Source organism: Trachypithecus francoisi, unplaced genomic scaffold (assembly GCF_009764315.1).
Source record: "Trachypithecus francoisi isolate TF-2019V2 unplaced genomic scaffold, Tfra_2.0 Lachesis_group13, whole genome shotgun sequence".
NCBI lineage: Eukaryota > Metazoa > Chordata > Mammalia > Primates > Cercopithecidae > Trachypithecus > Trachypithecus francoisi.
Window position 1 is genome coordinate 58863618 of NW_022681458.1, and position 27634 is coordinate 58891251.

At 37.1% G+C, this 27634-nt stretch overlaps 1 protein-coding gene across 4 annotated transcripts in view; it reads left to right on the top strand.

The window, feature by feature from the left end:
- Positions 1–5663: 5663 nt before the first annotated feature.
- Positions 5664–27634, top strand: part of NCKAP1 (NCK associated protein 1) — a 114033-nt gene continuing 92062 nt past the window's right edge. For 2 of the 4 annotated variants that reach the window (XM_033230945.1, XM_033230944.1), the window contains exons 1-2: positions 6043–6502; positions 20528–20638. In XM_033230945.1, coding sequence (XP_033086836.1) covers positions 6395–6502; positions 20528–20638 — 219 coding nt within the window. In that variant the 5' untranslated portion in view covers positions 6043–6394. Of the gene's footprint in view, positions 6503–19445; positions 19464–20527; positions 20639–27634 lie in introns of all 4 variants that reach the window. The other 2 variants (XM_033230942.1, XM_033230943.1) reach the window with 2 other exon arrangements.

A 27634-nucleotide genomic window follows, 5' to 3' on the forward strand; every position in this document is an offset into this window, starting at 1 on the left:
TCTACAATCTATAAAAGCAATGCTTATCACTGACTTGTTGTCAATAAATACGTGGGTAAATCTCTGTTTGAAGCTCTCAGCTCTGAAGGCTGTGAGACCCCTGATTTCCCACTCCACACCTCTGTATTTCTAGCGCCGCTGGGTTAGGGTCTCCCCCACCAAGCTGGTCTCAGCACTACTTTAAGAGTTTGTTATGAAGATGAAACATATTAATACATGTAAGACACTTGGACAGGACATGACACATTGAAAGTGATCAATAAACGTTAGGTAATATCAAATCTTGTCCCCTCCCTGCACTTCCCCCTGCAACCAATCAAAAATCAGTCTGGACATATATCATCTGCTTCCCATCCATCTCTCTTCTTTGTTCTATCAAGGCCTCGGCTCCTTTGCTTATTCCTTCTTTTTCTATTGAAACATAAACCTCTCCCTCTCTACTGGATAATCTGGCAACTTTCATTGAAAATAAAAACCTTCCCTTAACCCTCTAGTTACTGCCATTCTCTTGTTCCCTTCACAATCAAAAATCTAAAAAACTTTATCTACATATGCTATTTTCACATCCCTTTCTCCCATTCTATACTTAATTAACCTCTACCATTCTGCTGAAATTATTCTTCTCAAAGTACCAAAAACTTACAGGTTGCCAAATTCAGTGAGTACTTTTCTGTTTAGTTTACTTCTTATTCCATTTCTCAGCAGTAGTCAACTTGGTTGACCACATCATCTTGAAATATTTTCTTCCCCTGGCTCCTGACCTCCTGAGATGCCATTTGCTTATGATTTGCTTCTACCTCATGGGTTTCTTTCTTCCTTCCTTCCTTCTTTCCTTCCTTCCTTCCTTCCTTCTTCCTTCCTTCTTTCTTTCTTTCTTTTTTTCTTTCTTTCTTCTCTCTTTCTTTCTTCTTTCTTTCTCTCTTTTACACACTATTTTCCTTTTTAAACAAATACTCTCCAAAAAGTATCTCAATTTATTCCCATGGCTACAAATAATATCCAAATTCTGATAACTTCAAATTTGTATGCCAGGCCTCTCCTTGGAGGTCCAGTTCAATAGATTCAATATCTTTTCAAATATTTGAAAGAATATTCAAAAGTTTGATCTGCAATAGATCACATGTAAAAATGTAAATAGATTATTTTTGTTTGGCTGAAAGTTGGTATCATCAAAATGCTTACCCTGTATTCTAACTGGTTTTGTTCTACCATTGATATTGCCTATTTTCCATGTGATATTTTAATGTCAAAAAATTATAAACCTAAAATGATCAACCAATGTTTGTATTCACTGATACATATTCCATCATATACTATTAATGCATAAGTCTAGCCTAATAACATTTCTAAAACAAAAAGAAAAGCAAAAACAATAAAAAAGGAAAGCTAAATCTATAATTTTGTAGAGCAGGTGCAAATAAACATGTGTGAGTTATATTACCAAAGATTAGGCAGACTATAAGATGAATCTAATCGGATGTGAGTGGTCAAGATCAAGGCTGTAATTAATTCTTTATTTTATTTTATTTTTTAACTTTTCAGATCAGCTGTATTTCTGGCATCTCTTCTACTGACTATTGGAGATATCTCATGTTTCCTTAGGCCGGTCTCAGTTACTCTTCTGCTCTACAGTAGAGTTGCAATCTCTGGCTAAGTCTTAACTCCTTCCTTCATTTACTACAGATACTGGCATACTGTTGCTGTGTCTTTTCCTCATTCTCTTTCTTAATATTTTTTTGGGGAATAAATGCCATACCTTGTGGTCTTTACCAGGCAGAAGAACAGGACTTCAATTACTGTTAAACTACAGGGAAATATATTGTCCTTTTCCACTGTTGTTCAACCAGAGTTGGTTCCTCTGTTTGCATTATGGTCTCACCAAATGCAATTTTTTAGAATGGCAATTCCTTGAAAAGCTCTATTAATTTGTTATTCATTTATGTCTGACTCTTCCCACAGCTTGAGCCCTTTTTCTTTCTGCACTCAATTTTGTCAGAAGGTAGCGGCTTCCCAAAGGAAGGGTTGAAGGACAGACAAAATTACTATGTCTACTTCTCAATTCCCAGGCTGTTTCAAAGAGAAATTTGTTCAGACATTTCTAGTCATACTTAGGTAGTGATACCTGGTTAGAAGTTCAATGGGAGGAAAAACATTATATTTGTCTTTAAGATCAAGTGGAACACTACCTTTGATGGCAGACCTCCTAATCAAAGGGCCTTATCCTAAGAATCCATAGAGATGTCCTTAATCAGTTTTTCTCACTTCTTGCCTTATATAGAGAAGCAACAGTGGGTTGGGTAAACTAAGTGATTTTAAAAAAAGAATCCATAAACATTCTTTATGATTAGCAAAAGGCATTACAGAAATAATTCTCATGCTAGTTTCTGGAGAAAGCAAAGATAAAGAAAGCCACCTAAAAGAGCTGTTGTATTGGTCAGGAAAATATATGGCAGCCTCTTAACTGTGAATTGAAGAAAAGTTAAGTGAAGGAATTGTTTATAAAGGTTTAATCAGGGTTATAGGACTCTAGAGAAAACTACAGAATCAAGTTCACTGGATGCATGAAAAATGGAGTGCCATCCAATTGTCCTGTCACAGTAGTTACGAGCATGCATGAACTCTGGAGTCAGACTGATAAGGGATTCAATACCAGCTTTACCAGTTTCTACGGGTGTGATCTTTGGCAATTAAAAAAAAAAGATCTGCATTTCAGTTTTTTTCATCTGTGAAATTAAAGATGATAATATCTCTGAAGGTTTTTGAGAGAAGTAAATGAGAAAATGTAGCTCAAATGGTAACAACATCTGACACAGTGCAAAAACTGTAATTATTAAATCTAGTTATTATCCCTTATTTTATTCCTAGTAGAGATATTATAATGTTGGCCACAGAAACTTACTATTGAGGATCACACTTGCCTGTAAGTAATAAAAAAAAAAACCCAAATAAAAAAGGCTAAAAGTTTATTTCTCTTTCATACAAAACCAGGTTTAGACAGGCCGAGTTTGATATGGCTGTTGTGTTCTAAGAAGTCCACAGACACCTTCCATTTTTATGTTTTGTCACCCTTACTGAGTGGCTGTTGTCTTCCTGGCCCAAGATAGTGGTCATCGCATCCTTGTTAGGTGTGGCAGAACTGGCAAATGGAGAGCAACAGTCTCTTCAGGAAGGTTATTGACAGCTTATCTCTTACTGGCCAGAACATAAGCTGCAAGGGAGGCTGGATGGTGGATGATGTAGTCTTTACTCTATTTCTTTTTTCTTTACTTTTCTTTTTTTTTGAGACAGAGTCTCACTCTGTCACCCAGGCTGGAGTGCAGTGGTGCAATCACAGCTCACTGCAACCTCCTCCTCCCAGGTTCAAGTGCTTCTCCTGCTTCAGCCTCCCAAGCAGCTGGGATTACAGGCATGCACCACCATGCCCAGCTAATTTCTGTATTTTCAGTAGAGATGGGTTTCATCATGTTGGTCAGGCTGGTCTCAAACTCCTGACCTCAGGTGATCCACCTGCCTTGGCTTCCCAAAGTGTTGGGATTACAGGCATGAGCTACCGCGCCTGGCCCCAATTCTTTTTCTTTTCTCTTCTCTTCTCTTCTTTCTCTTCTTTTCTCTCTCTTTCTTTCTTTCTTTTTTCCTTCCTTCCTTCCTTCCTCTTTTTCTTTCTTTGTCTCGTCGGTCTCTCTTTCTTTCTTTCCTCCCTCCCTTCCTTCTTTCTTTCCCTCCTTCCCTCCCTGTCTCTCTCTCTCTCTCTCTTTCTTTCTCTTTCTTTCCTTCTTTCTTTCTTTCTTTTTTCTTTCTTTTTCTTTTTGAGACAGGGTCTTGCTCTGTCACTCAGACTGGAGTACAGTGGTGTGATCACAGCTCACTGCAGCCTCTACCTTCTGGGCTCAAGTGATCATCCCACCTCAGCCTCCAGAGTAGTTGGGACCACAGGCATGCCACCATCCCTGGCTAATTTTTAAAGTTTTGTAGATAGGAGGGTCTCCCTATGTTGCCAAGGCTTGTCTTGAACTTTGGGCCTCAAACAATCCTCTTGCCTTGGCCTCCCAAAGTGTGGTGGGTTAAACATGTGATGGAGTTTGAGCCTTGGGGTTGAAGACCAGCCTGGACAACATAGGGAGACCCTGTCTCTACAAAAAAGTTAAAAAGTTAAAAAAAAAAATGCACTTACACTTACTATCTTAATAACAAAATTCTTTTTAATGCAAAATATAGGAAAGACAAAAATTGTAATTCATCTACATCTAATCTCTTTTACTCAAATAGATACGTTTCATTACAGTCTAGGGCCAGTATGTCTGTAAATTAGTGCCAATAAATATTGAATAATGAGACTACTATCTACAGCGTTCTCCTCTTGGGTACTCTCTGATTTACAAGCAGCTACTAGTATTCAAGTTCATATGGCAACATGATAGTTTTTCTTGGGGAGTAAGAGTTGTATTCAAATTTATAATACAATGTCATTTTCTTGTTCTCCCTATACGGCAGTTTTTAAAAACTAGAAAATGAGACAATCTTTTATTGGTTGCACTCTGTAATTCTGTGTCTAGAATTAGCTATTTGTAGTCTCCCTAAAAGAGGGTATATTTCCCCCAATGTTCAGCATCTTTAAATTTTCTTATCTGGCTACCCCAAACCCCTCCTTGAAGCCTCCCCTTCTCAGGTCTGCCCTTACTATTCCAGGCCCCGCAACCTTGCCTCCTCTAAATTAAAACGTTAACTATCAGGCTGAGAAGTAACCAGATAAATTAAATTCTCTGATCAGTTAATGACTAGTAATAGCTCGATAGATGATCTCTATGAATTGTTTGTATTTTTAAGACTCTTTAGGTACAAAGCATCCATTCAAGGTACTGCAGCTTTGTATATAGAATTTCAGGCACACTGGCAGGTATGATTATGACTTTTTTTGGTGGGAACAGGACTCTTTTAAATGCTCCTTAGATTAAATCCATTCAGTCCACTCCCTCTTTCTTGTTGGAATATTAAAATGAAGACTTCTTACGAATAGTAAATAGTAAATATTTTTTAAAGCTATTCATTACAATTTCCTTTTCAGAAAGTGTTTTGATCAATCCAATGATGGCTTATTACTCTTAGAATGTCTTATTGAATGTGGCCGGACATTTTGTCACTCACTTAAAATTAATGAATATAATATAAAAGATTAACATATCGAGAGAAGGCAAAGCCAAAAATATCAGAGGCCTGAGTCCTCTTGGCTGAAGTTTCTCACCCCAATTACGTAAGTCCTCAATTAGTTCACTTTTGGAACCATGTCTAATACATTTGACAAGGGAGTAGCCTTGGAGCGTGGCTAAGGAGAAATTGATGAGGAAAAAAAAAAATGACATGGCAAAGAAGAGTGTTTCCAAGAAGTGGGGTTTAGGGTGGAGGCTGGAAAAAAATGGAAGCGATTCCTTTATGCATTAAACATTTATTTTTTGCCTTCCACATGCCAGGACCTATTGCCTCTCCTCCGGATGGGTGCTCCTCGCCGACAAAGTCTAGATTGTGATTATCTCAAGAACTTGAGTTACCCTCACTTCCGACCTCCTCTCTCACAAACTGGCTCCAGGCGAGGAGACTGAGGATGGGCTGGGGAGGCTGGCAGAGGCGATCCCCGCCTCGCGGAGCACATCTGCTGTGTTCTGAGGGGAGCGCCTGTCAAGCAGTGGGAGGAAAAAGCGCTTGGAGCCCCGGCCCACTCTTAAGCGCAACTCGCCTGGAAAACATCCCACCTCCCAGCAGAGTTTCTGCCGGTTTCTTTAGGAGGGTGGTGCGGAAAAGCAACTTTTGGGAACTTGAAGGAGAGGGGTGTGGGGCGAAGTGGAAAGAGCACAGAACGCAACCCCACTCCGTCCCCAATTGGGACTCCCATCCCGGCATCAGGCGTAGTGGGCGGGGTCCGGGCCAGGGACAGAGCGGCGGCCGCGAGGCCAGGCCGAGGGCCCGCAGGCCGCAGTTCCCCGTCCGGCCTCGCGGGGGCGCCGGCGCTGCCGATCAGGTGACCGAGCGCCCGTCCGGGGCTGCGGGAAGCGGCCTCGTTCTCAGCCGCCGGAGACGCCGCCGCCGCCGCCGCCGCCACACCTAGTGGAGGAGCCGGGGAAGGCGGCTCGTTGGGGGTGGGGCGGAGAGCGCCGGGGGTGGGGGCGGAAGGGCGGCGGGCGGAAGGCAGAAGGCTGCCGGGGCGCGGGCTGCTGCGGGAGAAGGGGCTCCGAGGCGTCCGCCGCGGCTCTCTCTGGTGCCGGCGCGGGATTGGGTTGCGAGGGCCATGGGCGCGCTCTCCTAAGGCGGAGGTCGCGGGCGGGAGGGGAGGAGGCCCGAGAGAGGCTGCTGCGGAGGCCGCGGGCCAGTGACTGGGCGCGAGGCGGCCGGCGGCGGCACCACCATGTCGCGCTCAGTGCTGCAGCCCAGTCAGCAGAAGCTGGCGGAGAAGCTCACCATCCTCAACGACCGGGGCGTCGGCATGCTCACCCGCCTCTACAACATCAAGAAGGTGCGCACGGGCCGGGGAGGCCGCGGCGGGGGCGGGCGGGCCCGGGAGGGATGAAGGGCAAGGGAGGCCATGGGGTGGGGGCGGGGGGCGGCGGGCGGCTCTGGGTGTAGAAATCTCGGCGTCGCCGCCCCGGGCCCGGCCCGGGGTCGCCTGGATGCGCCGCGGCCTAATGCGGAGTCCCAGGCGCCTCTCCCGGTGGTTCGCCGGCCGGCCGAAGGCAGAGAAGCCATTTCCCGGCTCCTAGCGGCGAGATCCGGCGCTGGGCCCGGCACGGGGTTGGGGAGCTGCTGGGAACCGGGAACTGTCCCCTCCTCGGCACCCCCGCCCCCAGGACGGGGCCCATAGGACAGGGAGGATGGTGGGTGGGCGAAATTGTAGGTGGGTAGGAAAACTTGAGCGTTCCATATTCTGGCGGAGATGGCAGCAGTGAACAGGCATTACTCCTCACATCCCCATTTTTTGGTGTGGGAATGTGAGTAGGGAAGGGCTGATTGGATGAATCCCGTATCCCCTCCACTTTGCCACTTTATTTTAGGTTGCTAAATAAAAAGCCATTGAGAGTGTGTTGATGATTTGGGATTATTTCATTTTGAAGGTGGAGAGGAGGGGGAAGTGAGGGTGGAACCAGTTTTCTGAAATGCTTCTAGGCTGTGAGTCACTAGAACTGGAATAACAGCCTTCTACTCTTTCCCCTGTACTCCTCTTCATGTTAGGTTTTCCAATACCATTTCTTAAAGTTCGGTGTCTGTACAAAATAAAAACCGTAAAAATGTTGCAATTACTGCTGGTTTATAGCATAGTCTGATAATTTGAGCAACTATAGCTAATAGGCCCATTTAAAGGCTTTTACATGTCCTCAGTACAGTAAGGAGTGGAAGACCACTGGAAGTTTAGAAAAGTCCGTGTAAAGATAGAACAGATGTTACATTCATTATCCTAGGACAAAACAACAAAAATCTTTCCTCTTAAGGCAAGGTTGGTAAGTTTTAAACAATTTGATAAAGAGAAAAAGAGATATTTGGAAAGTTTAGATCCATTGAGTTTCCAGTGTGTCTTTGATGTGATATCTTCATAACTATATTTGTTGGCTTTTTAATATGTCGTGAATGTTACCTTTTAACATAGCCATAGATTGTAGGTTGAGAGGGCTTCTGAAGAAAGGTTTTTTTTTTTTTTTTGGAAATTCATATCCAAGGATTTGAGTGTGAAATTGATTTATTTTTACAATTTGATGTAGACACTAATTCTAAAGAGTGTCCTGGTTTAATGATGATAAATTTTGGGTAAGGACAAAATCTGGTTGCTCACCTGATTGCAAGGATTGATTACTCTAAACCCAGTGCTATCTGGAGAATAACTGCAACATGCTTATTCAGTTTGTTACTTTTTGTGTGGCAGGAGCTCAGTGTCGTGACAAAGAAGAAGGAGCCTAGGTTATACATTTATATAGGTTAGGAATAATTCAGTTTTAAATAGTATTACTTAGAGGTTGCATTGACCTGAACTGTTTGGGGAGATTATGCTGCTTAGAAAACTTGGAAATTGATTCCTGTGTGAATTTTGTCCAAAAAACGAGCAAGTCAAACATTATGAAAGTTACTAGACCTGTGGTATTGTGGTTTAGAGGAAATGGTTATGATGGTTTCTAAAAGAGGAAGTGAGAGTAACATCAAAAGTGATTTGGGTATTTGAGCAAAATACCTTTTCTAAGCATTCATTAAACATTTTTATAGGATAAATGCAATCAAGCTTTAATATCCCACCTTCATAAATAGGATTAAATGAAATTCTAGGCATTTGAACTCTTGTAATTCCAGTTCATTGCCTTTTCTCAAAAGCACTGTTTTTTTCACTTCCTGTTTTGAGAAGCTTCAGGCTCTTGTATTATTGAACTTGTGAAAGTTAAAATGAGTTGAATGTGATCATTATTATATCCATGTCAAATATTTTGATTTATTGAAACGTCATATTTTAGCACTTACCTTATATTTTTAGTTTCTTAAGAAATACATTGCCTACTTTGAGAATTTTCTCTGGGCAGGGACAGTGTAATTTTTGAAATACTAGAGTATTTAGGGCCTTATCTGATACTCGAGGCCTTCAGTTAGGCCAGGTTGAAGTGAATGAATTATTTCTCTCCTCTCTCTCGAAACCTGTGTGCTCTAGTTTTAATAATAATAGCTTTGGGTTTGCTCCCTTTGTGTAATTTTGCATGTAAATGAATCAGATAAGATTTTGGATCTTTCAGCCTATAGAATTGTCTGTGAGTCTGGCTTATCTTCCCAGCTGGCTAGGGATTGAAACATTTGTTCAAATATCTTGCCAAAGAAGTGAGTAAGATCTGTTCACCATGTGTTTATTAGGTTCATGCTGTCTACATTCTTACTGCATTATAAACCACATAATCTTTTCACTCTCAACCTCCTTTAGTCCTAAAAAAAAAAAAAAAACTTCCACCTCATAATACATGTTTGCCAATCAGTTATAACATTTTCATTAATGCATGTGATTGTCTACCAGATCTTTTTACTCTATTTCAATTGGAAGTATACCGTGGAAATGATGTTTTAATGAACGTATACAGTGAAAAAGAGTTAAGTAAAATAACTTACTATTTTCAATAATATGCTTTGACGCTTATTAGGGGAGTTGGAGCTTGATTACTGAAGAATGTTTTTTTAAATTTCATCAGTCAAAAATTTTGACATCTTAATATTTACAATTTATGGGAATTTTAGGGAACTTGTAGTTTGATCGAGGATGTAAGAACACATAAAAGCGAATTTTAGGGAAAAGTCTTGAAGGTGATTGGTAGCTTTGCATTTAAATTTACTTGTTGCTTAATTCCTTTTTTTTTTTTTTTTAATATATGGCTTCCCTTTTTCAGACCTAATAATGTCCCTCACTTATGTAGAGATTTGTAACATTTTTAAAGATTCTAGCATGGCAGGTTGTGTAGTGGTGGAATTAAGAGCACTGGGCCAGAAGATGAGAGACTTGCATTCCAATCTTCTTTCTGTCATTGACAGTTCTCTAACTTTGGTTAGTAATTTGACTTTCTTGAGCTTCACTTTTCCTCATCTATAACATGGGGAAAATTAACTGTAAAAGGAACACTAAAGTCTATTCCAGCTCTATCTTTATGAGTTTATGGTGAAGTAGTAGAGTAGAAATTATGGTTCATTTTAAGCAGTAACTGAACTCAGTTTAGTTTTCTGTAGTATACGGAGCATAATGTCTGCCCTATCTACTTCACAGAATTGGTTTTGAAGATAGAGGATGATAATATTTGAAAATAGTATTTAGGAATCTGAGCATCTTTTTTGGGCAACATTTGTTTTTCTGAAATTATATAGCTGTTTAACGAAACTGCCAAATACCACATACCCAAATAAAACATTTTGCTCTGTTACATTTTTGTGTGTGTGGTTTACTCATTCTTTTTTTCCTTTTCCTTTCTTTTCTTCCACCATTACCAACATGAGATTGATCTCTGTATTAAAAACATCTCAGTTAATAACTTGCATCTTTTCCTCCTGTTAAATTATTGCCTGGACTGTAAAGGACAGAAAAGGAGGAAAAAAAAAACCCATACAACTCTTACAAACTTTTTAAAATGGAATATTGTGGTGGTTTAAATGCAGTTTTACTTCTTTAAAAACATTGGAGGAATATTTTTATTTTTTTCCCCTATCCTTTTCTCATTTTGGATAAATTTATTTTCTAAGGAAAAATTTAACAGGAGTGGCATTGTAAAATTGAAGGTCTTTAGCTGGTATCTGCTTATTTAGTGAGGGAAGAAAAGATGTTTGTGAAGGGAGCAGTGCAGGGTAAATGGAGGGGAACTGGTTTTAGTCCTCCCTTTTAGTATTGTATTTGTTTCCACTTACGGCGTTATTTTCTCTTTTAGTCAATCAGATACAGAAGCATGTTCCAAAGATGCTTAGGAAAAATAATTATTTTTAATTTTTAAGTAGCAATGATAAATAATCCATCTTTTTTTCCTCTATGGAATTGTTAAGTAGCTTTAAAATTTTTTAATGATCACCAGAGAATATATGTTTGTTGTCAAAAACTCAAACATAACGTAAATGAGTGACTTCAAAAATTCACTGTCTGCCCATCTTTGTAACTTTATAAGCTATGGAATTGTTAGTTTGTAAGTAGGGTTGTATATATGCCGGTTTCAAATGATTCTCCTGTTTTAAGTAGAAGAACCTATACTGGAAAATACTTCGTTGTTGCATAGTTGATTATTTTAGGTAGTAATGAAATTGCATCTGTAAAATTGTTTTATAAGCCATCATATGAGCTATTCTTTCAGTTACTCTCAAATATTGAGGTTTTCCCTTTTATGAGGTTTTCCCTTTTATTTATTCGTTTACGCTTCATTTATTGAATGTGTTCCCTGACATGGGGGAAATAGAGGTAAATTAAGATGAAGTCTCTAGTGCCAAGAAATTAGTATCTTAGTGGGGAGAGAGATGTATAGATATTTAACTAAAATGCAGTGGGTAAGTAGGATTGTGGGAGTCTTGAGAAGGGAGTTAAAGATTACAATCTGGGAGAGATGGTAAAGAGGAGAGTGACATTTGTACTTGGTTTTGAAGTATGAATAGAAACTTCAGGCAGGCATTGACAGAGACTAACTAGTTACTATTTCAGATTGCAGAGTTTTTATTCAGTAGAATATGCAGAGGGTCCCCAACTTGTGATGGTTTGACTTAACGATTTGTTGACTTCTTGTTGGCACAAAAGCTATGGCATGCAGTAGGAAGTGGTATGATACTTTCTTGTGATCTGATACTCTGCAGTGTACTGTATTACCAGATGATTTACTCAACTGTAGTCTAATGTAAGTGTTTAAGGTAGGCTCGGCTAAACTATAAGTAGGTAGATTAGGTGTGTTAAATGCATTTTCTTCTCTTTTTTTGGAGACAAGGTCTAGTTTTGTCATACAAGCTGGAGTACAGTGGCACGATCTCAACTCACTGCAGCCTCTGCCTCCTGGATCAGGCAATCCTCCCACCTCAGCCTTCCGAGTAGCTGGGACTATAGGCACATGCCACCATTCCTGGCTAATTTTTGTATTTTTTTTGGTAGAGTTGGGGTTTCACCGTGTTGCCGAGGCTGGTCTCTATCTCCTGGGGTCAAGCGATCCACTCGCTTCAGCCTCCCAAAGTACTCTTTGGGAGTACTTTCCTGGCTTATTTATGATATTTTCAATTAAAGATAGGTTTATTGGAATGTAACCCTATTGTTAAGTTGAGGAGCATCTGTATAAAGATAACAAAATACAGTCATACTGCATAATGATATTTCACATAACACCTAAATGGTGGACTGGGTATACACAGTAGTCCCATAATACTGTGTTCTTACTGTATTTTTCCTATGTTTAGATACATTTAGATACAGAAATACATACATTATGTTACAATTGCCTACAGTATTCTCATTGTACAGGTTTGTAGCGTGAAGACAGTAGGCTATATCCCATGTACCCTGGGTGTATAGTAGGCTATAACATCTAGTTTTAAGTACACTCTGATGTTCACACAATGACAAAATCATCTGATGACATTAAGCGATGCATGACTGTGTAAGAGTATAAAATAGTAATGCTCTTCTTGCTGGCATATAACCTCTAAACTTATTTTCTAAACATTTTCCTTACTTGCAGAATATTCTGTGAGTTGAGAGAGCTAGATTCTAGATAATGCTCTGATACTTTTTTTTAGTTTGAACAAATTAACCTTTCTGGGCTGTAGTTTACTTACAAAGTGAGGAGATCAGTGGTTCTTAGCCAGGGATACATAATAGAATCGTCTTGGAAAGTTTTTACAAATTCCATACATCTGGATCCTGACCCAAACTTACTTGAACAGAAAAAAATCCCGGAAATAGTTCCGGTGTTAACTACTGAACTAAGTGAAATATAAGTTCTTAAATACCTGTAATTTCTTTTCCTGCTGATTATTAACTGTAGTGATTTAATTTAGTTGTCTGAGTTATAACTAAATTTCTGGAAGGTTGCACATTGGCTCTCTATTAGCAAAACCAGCTCCATGGTACTTATTTGCTCTCAGCTTCTGTTATGCTTCAAGCTGTATTTTTTGGCTTTCTAAGCCATGCTAGTCTTACTGATTCTAACACTTGTAATCTTAAATAGATATTCCAGTTATCTGACGTTTTTGGAATGTGCTTTTATTAACCTCATAGGTTAAGAGGGGAATGAAATGAGTTGATCCATAGGAAGTATTAGTACAGTGCCTTGTAACAAGGGTAAGAGCTGAATAAATGGTGGCTGTTGTTACTAGTGCTATTTCTGGGGCTTGGAACATAGTGGACACTTAATAAATGTTGATTCCCCCCACACCCCCAGATTAAATTAAGCTCAAGACTACCTTTTAGGAAACATTCCTAACTATTCTATTTTACTTCCTGATATAGTTTGATCTCTACTTACTGCTAAGACAAAATAACTATTTGTATGTCAGAAGTATGTGTTCCACAGTAGTCCTTTAAATAACAATTTCTTTTTAACAGCAAAGGTGTGACAATATATATACTTTAAAAAACTGCAGAAATACCTTTGCTTCATAAACTGAGATGATCCTGTATATTGGAAGCTGAAAACTGTTTAAAGGCAACAGTGACATGTATATCTTCTTGTAAATGGAATGGTAATTAATAACTCATTTGAACCACTAAATTTTTTTCTTTTTTTTGAATCACTAAAATTTTTAAAAAAGAATTTTGAAGTGTATAATGGGTTGAAGTTTTTCAAGTTCATGACTTTCTCAGAACTTGTGTCTAAAGGACAGTAACTGTGATTTCTGTATTTTTAGATCTTTATTATTGACTCCAATTAGGAGGTAGTTTTTGATACACTTACATTAATTTGAAAGCATTTCCAATAATTTCAGTATACTTTGTTATCAAGCCTCTTAATCCAAGTTATTAGCAGTAGATTGTTCTCTTTTCTTTTGACCTAGCTAAGGTAGAGGGAAAGTGCTAACTTAAAGCAGATCTGTTGGTCAAAATATACATCATAACACAGGAGGAAAAAAAATAATCGGAAAACTAACTACTGATGAATTTGAGTCTTATTTTGCTCTTGATAGGTTTTCCAGTACTTATGTACAATTTTCATACTGTAATATTTTCCTTATTAAAAAATTGGAACATAAAATAATGATAGGTATATATTACTTTTACATTCCGTAATTTCAGGTAATGTCTACTCTTCCTGTAGGTATTTTAATTTCAATTTGTTGAAAACTCAGGGAAGAATCTTTGTCCCTTTATTCCTTCAATTTTGCAAAATATGTGGTGTTTCTTAGTTATTAAGTCAAAGTTAAATTCCTCTTTCTAGTATAAATGGCCACATTTTGTGTTTTCCTCATCATCCTTGACATTATTCAGATGGAGCTGCCTTCTGTGCCCTCACAAATAGCATTCTCACTTTGACCCCTGAGATATTGTTTGTATTTTTTCAGTTAATTCATTGTACTAGAAAATCATTTTTTTCTTCCATATTTTGGCATTTTTTCCAGTTATTGTACTAGAAAATAATTGTTCTTCCATATTTTGCCAAAGGAATGTGTTTTATTCCTGAGTTAGAATAGGAATTAAAAAATAAAACTGAAGCTAGGCACAGTAATAGTGCATGCTTATAATCCCAGGTACTTAGGAGGCTGAGGCAGAAGGATCTCTTGAGACCAGGAGTTCAAGTCCAGCCTGGGCAATATAGCAAGATGCTGTCTCAGAAAAGTAAAACGGATTGAACTGATCAGATTTTTACTGTGATAGCAACTGCTTCCTGAGGTTAGCAGCTGAAGTTTTGAATAAGTGGAGCATGTTTTTAAACATTATTTTTGGGAGGGGACATATATTTTTAGATAAGCTTTTCTAGTGTTTTGGAATCAGGTAGGAATTTCTCTGTAGGTCCTGTCAGTAGTTGTGAAATCTTGATCAAGTTACTTAATTTTTCAGAAGCTCTTTTCTCTTCTGTTGAGTGATAGTTTAGATAATTTCTAAAGTACAAGTGTTTTGCACACAATAATTGCACAGTAAATGTTCTTTTTACTTCCAACACCTTTATCTTGATTGTTTTGTTGTTTTTTCCTTCTCTTTCTCTCTTTTTTTTTTTCCTCGAGTCAGGGTCTCACTCTTGCCCAGGCTGGAGTTTGCAGTGGTTGTGAACAGGGCTCACTATAGACTCAACCTCCCTGGCTCAAGCAATCCTTCCATCTTAGTCTCCCAGGTCATTGGAACCACAGACATTTACCACCACGTTTGGCTAATTTTTAAATATTTTGTAGAGACAGGGTCTCAAACTTGTGGGCTCCAGCAGTTCTCCCACCTTGGCCTCCCCAAGTGCTGGGATTGCAGGTGTGAGCTACTGAGCAGTCTGTTTTTTTGTGTCTTGATTGTTGCTTAATCTCTTATGAATAGATAGAGGAATTTTAAAAATCTCTCTCTATATTTTTTGTCATCATGGTAAGTTCTTGGAAAAACAGTAACATTAACCACATAAAGTTAAGCTGTGGTATATAATCTTATGCTGTAACAGCTTGAGGAAAGACCTCAGTATGGGGTTTTGTGGTAGAGTTGCAGAAAGGTTTGTTTTAAAGTCATATTTTAAAATGGCATCGAGTCTAGGCTTGATGTTTCTAATCAAAGATGTTTGTTTTGTGGCCCAGATAATATATTGTATAGTTTTCTGAAACATCCTTGTCCTTTATTTTTACTAATAACATCAGATTTATGTTTTAAAAGGAACTTAGAGATACTGAATTGACTACTGACCTATAATTTTTTTGTTTTGTTTTGTTTGAGATGCAGTTTCACTCTTGCCCAGACTGGAGTGCAGCGGCGCGATCTTGGCTCACTGCAACTTCTGCCTTCTGGGTTCAAGCGATTCTGCCCTCAGCCTCCCGAGTAGCTGGGATTGCAGGCGCCAGACCATGCCTGGCTTTTTTTTTTTTTTTTTTTTTGCATTTTTAATAGACGGGGTTTCACCATGTTGGCTAGGCTGGTCTCGAACTCCTGACCTCGTGATCTGCCCTCCTTGGCCTCCCAAAGTGCTGGGATTACAGGCATGAGCCACTGAGCCCAGCCTAGAGTTGTTTTTATGGAAAATCTTGTTTCCATAATTGAGAACTCACTATGTATACCCATGTATATAAAGAAGTTTTATTTAAAAAATTATTTAGAACTTATTTATTAACTACATGTGTGCCAGGCACCAAAATAAACAGTTTATGTGTATCTTTTAAATATCTTAACAGTGTACCCTATGCCGTAGGTAGTAATAATATCCTCAATTTATAGGTTAGTTAACTGAGGCTGAGAGGTTAGGCAACTTGCCTAAGGTCATATAGGCTATTAATTCACTTGACCCAAGAGACAAGGGTTTTAATTATTATGTTTAAGTGTATCCTTTAACATTACTATAATTTTATCTGCCACATTAAATAGTCCTTTTAAACGATTATAATTAGAATATTCATGGAGAATAAAGTTCCAATTCTGAGAACTGGAAATTTAACTATATAAATACTTAAATTTATTTTAGATCTTCTGAAATTTGAAATTATAGTATTTTATGTTTTATGAAAATATGCTGACTCAAGATAAAGTAAAACAGAGTACTTGGGGGAGTTTTCATTTTTCAATTCTGTACTTTATATATAGTTTTCTTTCTGTGTAGTGAAATATCTCTTTTAATCAATTCTCTGAAAAAGTTTTTTATGGTAGGGCTATAAAATTCAGGGATTTAGACATCATTTTACATTGTATTCACCTTTCCTTTTTTTCTATTTTTGGGAGTATGGGGGGATAGAAATGCTCAGATGTTTAATTGAATTGGTAATATGTTAAATCTTTTGATTATGTGTTTGTGGTAAGCCTTTCTGAAATATATTAGTCTAAAATGTTTTGATAACTAAATATAATAGCGTATTTAGTTTTTAAAAATTTGGTAGTTCAAAAGGCGATAACTTTGAGTTAAGGATTAATTTTGTGTAATGTTGTAGATGTAATAGGACGATACATGGTTTCAAGTATACCAATAGCAGGCTGTTTTCTGAAACTGCAAGTTGTGATTTCTTGTCCTCAGAATGAAAGTTTTTTTGAGTTTGGGTGGGTAGTAAGATGAATTTTTATAAACTATAACTTCTGGTTAGTTGGAATTTTGCTACACTGTTTTAGTATAGTAGGAAACCTTAAAATTTTTTTAAAAAAATTTTTGTAGAGATAGGATCTTGCTGTGTTGCCCAGGCTTGTCTCTAGTTTCTGTCCTCAAGTGATCCTCCCACCTGAGCCTCCCAAAGTGCCAGGATTACAGTTGTGAGCCACTATGCCCAATCAGCCTTCTTACCTGAATTATTTGTTATGGTTCTTTGCCAGGATATATTTTACCTAGCTGATAACTTTTAGTCATGTCAGTTTATTTTTTTCATATACTTCTTTTTTGCCTAAGTATTCCCCATACAAGTGTCTTTCTTGTTATTAAGCAAATACATCAAATAAGAGGATTTTAGAAAAAGATAAGATGGAGCCCAGTACTTCTGTATCTATTAACCTCTTATTTTTTATTGGCATTTTTTGGGTGCTCTTGGTATGCCAAATACTCTTATAAAGTCTGCAGATACACTTTCATGTAGTGAACATAAGAACTTTTTAGCATAGGTTGTAATTATTATGTGTTTAACAGATGAAGAAACTGAGGCACAGATAGGGAGAATCACTTGCTCATGGGTACACAGCTGTTAAGTGATGGAGCCAAGATTTTGAACATGGACAGCCTGTCTTGAAACTCAGGTTCTTAACAATTAGGTTAAACTCTGTACAGTTACAACAAATGTAGACTTTAGACTGTGTTTAGGCTATATTTAGATGTTTAGGCTTGAATTGAATAAAGGAAATATTTGATTGAGAGAGGGAATTGTGTTTAATAGTTGCATGAGAAAGTTAACACTAACTTGCTAGTTCTACATATATTATGATATAAAGACTGTTACTACTATGATTACTATTCATATTAGACTTGGATAATTATTATCATCATTATAGCTATTATTAAAAAGCAGCTAGCATTTTTAGAGCACTTATGTGCTTATCATTTTGCTAAATGCTTTACATGGATTCTTTATCTCCTAATCCTTGTAATAACCCTGTGAGGTAAGTACTAATTTCCCCATTTTACAGGTGAAGAAACATAGATTAGGAGATATTTTGTATTACATTCCAGGTCCCATGGCTAGTAAGTCATGAAAATTGAAACTCAGCCAGTTTTATTCCAGAATATTTGTTTTTAACCTTTGAGGCATACTGCCTCCCAATTAAGTATGTGAGATAATGTCTACTGAGCAGTGTGGAAAAGGTAAAAGGTAAATCAATTCCAGGAAAAGCAGATTATGTAGTCCTTTATTTATTTATTTTTTATTTTTTTTTTTAGTTTTAAGAGACAGAGCTTCACTCTGTGGCCCAGGCTGCGGTACAGTGGTGTGATTATAGCTCTGTAGCCTTGAACTCCTGAGCTCAAGTGATCTTCCTCCCTCAGCTTCCCAAGTAGCTAGGAGTATTGTTGTGCACCACCACGCCCTTATAATTTTTTTTTCTCTTAAAGCCCTGAGCTTACTTCTCTACCACCTCATTTAAAACTTTTTTTTGTAGAGACAGGGTCATGCTATGTTGCCCAGACTAGTCTCCAACTTCTGGCTTAAGCCCCTTAGCCCCTAGTGCTGGAATTATAGGTGTGAGCCACTGGACTCGGACAAAATGAAATTCTGTTCTTTTTGTTTTCAGTGTAAGAAGGAAGAGCTGCTCATTTATATATGTATATGTGTGTATACACACACACGCTTGTTTGGTTATCAACCAAAGAAGTTGTTTATATGTTTATGTTCTTAAACAGTAAAATTTGTGATTGTGGGAAATGGATGTGGTGATCTGTCATTTTCATTGTATGTGGTAGTCCCTAATAGAGGAATGGATAGCTAAATTTTTCAATAGTTAGAATATGAAAGATAATACATATGAAAAAACTGTACATAATTTGGAATCACTTTAGGATTTTGCACTACCTCAAGCATGTTTATGATACTTGATTTTTATTATGCGATTGATGTAAGGCAATGCTAATCTATAGCTATTTGTGTTTGGGCAAAGTTTTAGTTGTGTGATTATTATTATTAGCTATTATATAATATTTGGGGGGAAGAATATAAATTGGAAGATTTTAAGAATATTTTAAAGAAATGATAGTCTACTCAGGGAAAGTTGGATATATTTTAATATTTATGATGTTGAAATGGAATATACATAGTAGTAATGTCAATCTGGTTAAAGATTATGAAGTTCTAAATTTCTTAAGATTTTATTTCATTATATTTGAGAATTAAGAGCTTTCTTACTGCATTCCTATTTCCATTTGGAAAATGTAGGAATGTTAGCATTGATTTTTATACTTTGGCGTGGTAGGAAGTTAGGTGATGTTTGAAAAATAGTTTCAATTTGAGCTGAAATACAAAAGTCATCCAATAACGATTTATTTTTATTCTCGGCTACCGTTTCTTTTTAAGGTATGTAAAATTTCACTGATGGTTTTGCTCCTGTTTTTATAGCTGCATGTAGTCTTTATTTTCCTTCTTTCTAGTATTATTTTAAGTTGGTTTAGAAAGAGCACCAAGCAACTGACCTGATTGTACACGTACACAGTAGTATTTATATGAATAGTATAAACTCTATAAATTTATTTTATACTAAAACTCGCTACTTAGAATACCTTTAAAATTGTAGCACCATACAATTCTAATCTTGTTCTGTTTTTCATAGTCTGCAGTGCATAAGTTTTCTTCTGAAACGTATATCATAGTTTGACAATCATTGTTTACACGTAATTTTCTCTCTTTTTATTACAATGCTTCCCCAGCAAGGACAAGTTTGGAAGGTTTGCAAAGCTTTTCACCTTCCCTCTGCCCGCTTGCCCGCTTTCAGATCAGTTTCATGTTTCATAACTTCTCTTTCTGCAATCCACAACATAGCCATAGTAAACAATGGAAAAATATAAAATTGCAGTAATGTATTTCCTCACACATGGCAGACAGATATAACTTTTCGAAGGACATATCCTTTTTAAAACGCAATAAAAAGAAGTTAAATAGAAATGTTATAATTTTAGTAATTCCCTAAGGAATAACATCTCACTAGGAAGCAGTTAATTAAATGTCACGTAATGAAACAAGAACAGTACTCAAGATTATATTCTGTATTGTAGTAGTTCAGGTAGAAAGTTCTTTCTAATAATAATACCTTACATTTGTATAGTGCCTTACAGTTTACTACAGAGAATGCTATACTGCTGATATGGTCAAAATGTAAACATATCCATTTGTTCTGTGCTTATGATATATATATAGAACAGATGTAGATTCATTGTTTGAAGTGCTGCTGGTATGATGGAAAACAGTGTTGTAAAGATATCAGAGGATCAGGCAACACACCTTAGCACTCTAAAGACAATTTTAGCAGCTTCCAGTTCTTTTGAACTAGGGCTCTTGTATTAAAATGTTTCAAGTGAATGAGGAAAACATTTTGGAAAAGACATTTAAACATAAGCTCTTATTTTATAACACTTAGAAAGAAACATGTCTAGTACTCTACTGAATATTTAATTTTGTAATATTTTATTAGCTTCAGATGAATACAATCCTACCTCAAACCAAGAATTTTTTTTTCTTTTTCTTTTTTTTAGGTTTGAGCTTTTTCCTTCACTGCTGTTCTGCGCTAACTGCTTTGAAACTTTCCATGCATTTTTTTTCAGTAGAAGAACATCTCTGTACTGTCTCCCATTGCATATTTCAGCTGTGACAATCCCTGCACTTTGCCTATTCATTTTATCACCTGCTCACCAAAAACAATAAATATCTCTTTAATTTCTAATTGCAGATTTGCTATTTTTGATTTTAGAAGAAGGGTGCATTTCACTTTTTTTTTATTACTGTTGTTTTATAGGCATGTGGGGACCCCAAGGCAAAACCATCCTACCTTATCGACAAAAACCTGGAATCTGCTGTGAAATTCATAGTCAGAAAATTCCCTGCTGTAGAAACCCGCAACAACAATGTAAGTTATCTAAATTTTTCTATTACTTGATTTTAACCATCTTTTAGAGAAACAGTGGTCAACACAGTGCTTATAGTAGCTCTTACTTACCTAATTGTTAACATTTTGATATACAGATTATATACCTTAAGAGTTTTTTTTGATACAATATTCTTGTGTCTGAGACCAGGAAAAGTAACTCTTATCGACATTGCCACTTTATTACAGAAAAGATAAGATCTTAGATTCCTATATATTTATTCCCTTTCAAATTGCAACAAGAGTAAGGTAATAGATATGTATATATTCCAGATTCTTGTGTGACTACTTGGAATCTTTTTGTTTCTTATAGTCATAAACTTCCTGTTGAAGTTTGTAAATGTCTTCATAGAGCTTCTGTTGTTTTAAGTAATTAGCTGCGTTTAGTTTTAAAATGTATTTGTTTTTCTGGTATTTTTGTGATTGACAGAATGATTTCTAAAGATTAAATAGTATAAGAAAATGATTGTGTTAGGGTCTTTATTATCCTCATATTACTTTTCGTGTGGGAAAGTTTTTCTTAGTATACTGAAGAATGGTCATATTCAGAGTCTTTCTGATATGTTTACATATCTTTATAATAATTTCTATGAATAACTACTTTTGGGGAATTAGTTATTTTTCGCCTCAGTGTGGTATTTTCATATAAATTTTGACTCAGAATCTTTCTGCCTGTCTTCTCTTTTTATTTTTTTTCTCTGATATTTTCTTGTTACTATCTTTGCTGCCTCTTTTGCTTTATGTACAAATTTAGTTTAGAAATTTCCTCTCACATGTGATCTTCGATTTTGAGAAGCTCTGTTGAAAAGATATATTGCCAGCTGGTCCAAAAATAGTGAGTTATCTCAGTTGATTGTTCCCCATCAGTTACAGATCCAGCTCCTTGTTCTATTCTTTGCCCCCTTCTCACTACTGCACTTGACTAGTTTAAAAATAAAAAGATACATTGTCACCTTTTTGTTTTCTCAAATCATGTATGTTCATTGAAGATTTGTATTTAGCCTTTGACACTACTTTTACTTAAAAACTCTTTCATGTAGAGAGAAAATGCTAGTAAGAACCAATAAAAAGAAGTCAGATAAAGTGCTTTTTAAGGCATTTTTAAAAAAAATCAGGTCTGTTTTTTGGGAGTACAGGTTAGTAGAGGTTTCATAAAAGATTGTTTCTGTAGAGATGAGATTTCACTATGTTGTCCAGGCTGGTCTTGAACTTCTGGGTTCAAGGGCTCCTCCTACTTCGATCTCTTAAAGTGCTGGGATACAGACATGAGCTGCTGTGCCCAGCCAGAAAGATTGTTTTATAATTATATCAATATATTAAAGCAGTATAATTAGTTCCTGATTACAAAATAGGTGATTCAAAACTTGCACTTCTTAACACTATTATTTGTGTGGAGAACTTTTTTTTAGTTACTGACATTAATTGGCTAATTCATCTGAGAGATTATATACTCTAAAAGAGATTTTATTATGAAAATCTGTCATATTTATTTTATATACACTTCTTTTTCTTATAGCTCGTAAAATTTCTGACATGAGCTCTTCAGAGAATCTTTGAAGCTTGGTTTACATGTGTGTTTGTGTGTAAACTTATATGTGAGAATGTACATTGTTTCTTAATATTAGGTCTTTCCTTAGAAAATTAGAAATATCTGGTGAAACAACAGTAAAATTGTCTGGTAAAAAACCAGTTAAGAGTCTGCTGTTCTTGATATGCTGGGCAAACTGTTTATTATCATTCTTTTTTTTTTTTTTAATAGTTTTTCTTCTCTTTCTAACTGTTGCACAAAATCGATATTTTTAATAATCGTTTTATTGAGATATAATTCATATACCATATAATTCACTCATTCAAAGTGTACAATTCAGTGTTTTTTAGTACATTCACAGAGTTGTGCATCCAATACCACAGTTAATTTTAGAACATTTTCATCACCACCCAAAGAAACTTCGTGTCCATTAGCAGTCACTCCTGATTTCCTGCCAACACCCCTGCCCTGAGGCAACCACTGATGTACTTTCTTTCTGTCTCTGTGCCTATTCTGAAGATTTCATCGGGAATAATATAATATGTGGTCTTCTGTGACTGGTTTTGTCATTTAACATAATATTTTCAAGGTTTATCCAAGTTGTAGCATGTATCAGTACTTTGTTTTTGTTTTAAGAGATAGGATTTCACTCTGTCACCCAGGGTAGGATGCAGTGGTGGCCATCATAGCTCACTGTAACACTGAACTCCTAGACCAAAATGATCTTCTCACCTTAGCCTCCTGAGTAACTAGGGCCACAGGTTCACACCACCATGCTCAGCTGTTTTTTAAACATTTAAAAAAATTTTTATCCAGATGTGGTCTGGCTATGTTGCCCAAGTGGGTCTCAGACTCCTGGGCTCAAGAAGTCTTCCCACTTTGACCTCCCAAAGCACTGAGATTACAACTGTGAGCTGCTGTGCCCAATCTTCGTTTCTTTTTATTGCCAAATAATATTCCATTGTGTGGATATACCACATTTTATTTATTCATTCATGAGTTGATGGATGTTTGGATTGTTTCTACTTTTTTGCCTATTATGAATAATGTTGCTATAAACATGTGAAAGTTTTTGTATGGATATGTTTTCATTTCTCTTGGCTTTATAAACCTATGAAAGAATTGCTGGGTGGTGTGGTAATTCTGTGCTTAACCTGTAAAGTTGATTGTACAATGTTGTTGAATGTTATGACTTACTTGTAGTATTTACTCTGTTTTGTTTGCAAAGCCTGAGTTTTTTCATATTGCCTTTACAATTATTCTTTGTAATGCTGCTCTGTTGTTTTTTTACCTGCTGAAGTACTATGTATTAGGTATATATAAAGTCTTGTGATCTCAGTTTTGATCTGAGTCTGCTAAAATTTTGTTGAGAAGTTCCTAGCCAGCTCGAGTCAAGACATGAGAAGTGAGATTTCAGTTTTATTATTTTTTTAACTTATTGAATTAGTTGATGGAGCTTAAAGACTGGAAAAGATAGTAGTGTCTAGGATTGATAGGAGGTTGCGGATTTCTGACTACTAAGTGCACTGTAGAAGTGGTATTGATATCACAATCGTTTCTTTTTTATTCTTGTGCTTTGGATTATTACGTAAATAGGTGAAACAGAACATGCTTACTTTTTCTCAGGGACCTAGGTTAGTACTATTTCTACTCTGATTCAAGTCTTACAAGTAACAGATGTCCCCAGTTTCAGAAAAGGTACTCATAAAAACAGATTTCTGGTGAAAACGCTTTTTTTTTTTTTTTTTTTTTGAGACACGGTCCTGCTTTGTCACCCAAGCTGGAGTGCAGTAGAGCAATCTCAGCTCACTACAACCTTCCACCTCCTGGTCTCAAGCAATCCTTCTGCCTCAGCCTCCCATGTAGTTGGAACTATAGGGGCACAACCACCGCACCTGGCTAACTTTTTGTATAGTTTGTAGACATGGGGTCTTGCTGTGTTGCCCAGGCTGGTCTCAAACTTCTGGGCTCAAGTGATCCTCCTGGATTGGCCTCCCAAAGTGCTGGGATTACAGGCTTGAGCTGGCGCGCCCAGCCTCAAAATATATATATATATATTTTTTGAAGTTTCTAAAATGAATTCTTGCAAAATTCTGCTCTTATCTTGCAGCCAAAAAAATCATTGATTTTTTTTTTTATTTTTCATTTTTTATTTTTATTTTTTAGTAACTGCCCTAACCTCCATACTTTTTAATCCCTTTAGAATCCTTGAGCACGTAGTTATTTGATATGCAGCAAAGGAAGGCACTGCTGACAGGTAGCAGGATTGGTACAGACATGGCTTCTACAGTGATGATGTTGGACTCTGTTGAGTCATTTTTACTTTCTTGGCAAGGGCCCTTTGTGACCATTTGTAACAAGTTTTGTATTTCTAATTCTGTATTTAGGGAAAATCTGGGACCAAGGAATGAGGTTTTTTCCTTGGGTCATGATGTTGAACTAAATGCCCCATATGCTTCAAAGCAAGCTGATTAAATGAATTTCAAAATGAATAAAAACCATACCGGTTTTATAATTATAGCAGCCACTTATTATCTAATGTGTGCCAGGTTATGTGTATTAATAGAGTTCCTCATTTAATTTCAGATTAAGCAAAGTATTTTTGAGCTGAAAGATTATCTAATCTATAGTATAATTTATCTAATTTTCATTATTTTGAAAGTGTAACTCTCAAATGGAATTTGTTTCTCGTAGGTTTCTTAAGAGTACGTGGAGGGGAATCTCTTATTTTTCTGGATGAACAAAATAGTAGAAAGTCCTTTCTTATTTTATTAACACATAGAAATTATTTTGCCCAGGAAACCTAAAAGGCAGTGTAAGCAAATGTTCAGGTGTATGTTAAAACTTTTCTAATTTTTTTCCAATATTTTTTAAACTTTTTTTTTTTGCCTCTTTCCTATATTGCATTACACCTAAAACAGTAGTTTGTGTTTTTTAAAACAGTAAAAATATTATCTGGCACGATAGTGTTATCATGGAATTAGCCTATTACACATTTTAATGTGAAATTTTGGATTTGATTTCCAAATCAATGAGGAAATGATAAAAATTACTATCCTATATATGTTGAATTAGATCTTGAAGTCTTTAAGAATAGGGACATTGCTGGCGAATAGAGTGCCACAAGAGTGATATAGGGATTCTAGACTAGGACACAGGCTGTTGTTGAAATAATTTGAAAATTATGTTTTCCTAAGTTAGAGGAATCTTTTATGTTATAGATATTATTTATCCCCTCTCCCAAAGAACATAGAATTATAAGATGTTAAGTAAAACATATTTTTTATTTAAGTGGTTTATAAAGTCACTGTAGGAAAGACAAAGTAACTCTAAGTGTAATAATCAGCAGTAAAGTTGGTTCAGAGGCGTAGCAATAGAACCTTTTAAAACTCTGTTTTATCCCTAGTGCCTGATACTTAAGAGGCACTAAATAAATGTCCCATTAATGAATGGAACTATTTGATACACTCTAACATAGCCAGCTTTCACTTTTATTCAAACATTGCCTTAGACTTATGTCAGGACCTGAACTTATCAACACTTTTTAAAAGTTATTGAGTTAATTTTAGCTAAAAAAGGATTGTACTTTTTAGTAGAACTATTCAAATACATCTCATTAATGGTATTATTGAAAGTAACCCAGAAATAGAGCAAGAGTCTCAGCTCCTAAAATCATAGATGTGTTTTAGGGTTGGGGTGGTGGAATTGGTGTAGGGAGGCCCTTGACACATGCACGCACTGTGGTTTGGTAAGGATTTAGAAGGAAACGGTAGGCATATTTAACTCCTCCCTAACTTGTCTTAATTTAAGAGGGCATTCCTTGTTTTGTCGTGATTCCTATTAAGATAGTAACATACTGGTTAAGAGGATGGACTCTGGATTCAGTAAAGCAGAATTTGAGTTCTGGTCTTTCCACTTACTAGCTGGATGATTTTGGGCAAATTATTTAACATCTTAAGGTATCATTGTTCTTTTTGTTTGTTTTTTGTTTTGTTTTGTTTTGAGACGGAGTCTCGCTCTGTTGTCCAGGCTGGTGTGCAATGACATGATCTTGGCTCACTGCAACCTTTGCCTCCTGGATTCGGGCGATTCTCCTCCCTCAGCTTCCCAAGTAGCTGGGATTACAGGTGCCTGCCACCATGCCTGGCTAATTTTCTATTTTAGTAGAGACAGGTTTCACCGTGCTGGCCAGGCTGGTCTCAAAACTCCTGACCTCGGGCAATCCGTCCTCCCAAAGTGCTGGGATTACAGGCATAAGCATGAGCCACCGCACCCAGCCAGGTATCGTTGTTCTTATTTCCAAAATGGTGATAATACCGATCTCAAGGAGTAGTTCGTTGCTTCCTAAAGCACATAGTACAGTGTGTGACAAATTACTCTTGAAGAATGGAAGCTGTTAACATTTACCTGTTTGACTTTTTGGTCTAGTTTGCTGGCTTTTCTTCTGGGTACCCTTTAAATGTGGGTATTTCTAAGTGACTTCTCCCCAATGGGGTGTATGTGTATGAAAGCACTTACTGCTGTGGCTTCAACTAAGTACATATACGATCTCCTATATTCTGTGCTCTAGATCAGGGTCCCCAACCCCCAGGCCACAGACAGGTACCAGTCTGTGGCCTGTTAGGAACCCAGCTGCCCAGCAGGAGATGAGTGGTGGGTGAGTACAATAAGCTTCATCTGTATTTACAGCCACTCCCCATCACTCACGTTACTGCCTGAGCTCTTTCTCCTGTCATATTAGCAGTGGCATTAGATTCTCATAGGAGCATGAACACTGTTGTGAACTGTGAACGCAAGGGATCTAGGTTGCAAGCTCCTTAGGAGATAATTTAATGCCTGATAATCTGTCACTGTCTCCCATCACCCCCAGATGGGACCATCAAGTTGCAGGAAAGCAAGCTCAGGGTTTCCACAGATTCTACATTGTGGTGAGTTGTGCAATTTCATTATATATTAAAATGTAATAATAGAAATAAAGTGCCCAATAAATGTAATGTGCTTTAGTCACCCCAAACCACCCCACCACCCCTCCACCCCAGTACATGGAAAAATTGTCTTCCATGAAACTGGTGCCTGGTGCTAAAAAGGTTAGGGACTGCTGCTCTAGAACTGAATTCTGGCTACCCCTTTGGACAGCTCCACAAGCTAAACAGAAAACTTTTAATCCAATATGGAACATGTGATTATCCTACCTTTTTTTTCTCTTTTGTGTTTCCCCCCTTGAGCTGTCACCCTCCACTTGGTTATCTAAACTAGAACCTTCAGAATCCCTTTTGACTTGTAAAAAATATCAAACTTGTCATATATGGCTCGTCCGGGTTCCCCACTATAATGTCATTTGAGTTTATCCCCTTCAGGTCTGCATTTCCTGCTGGGACAAATGCCATGTTAATCCAAACACTGATTTTTATGCCGTCGAATCTCTCCTACTTTCGCCTTCCCTCCCTCTC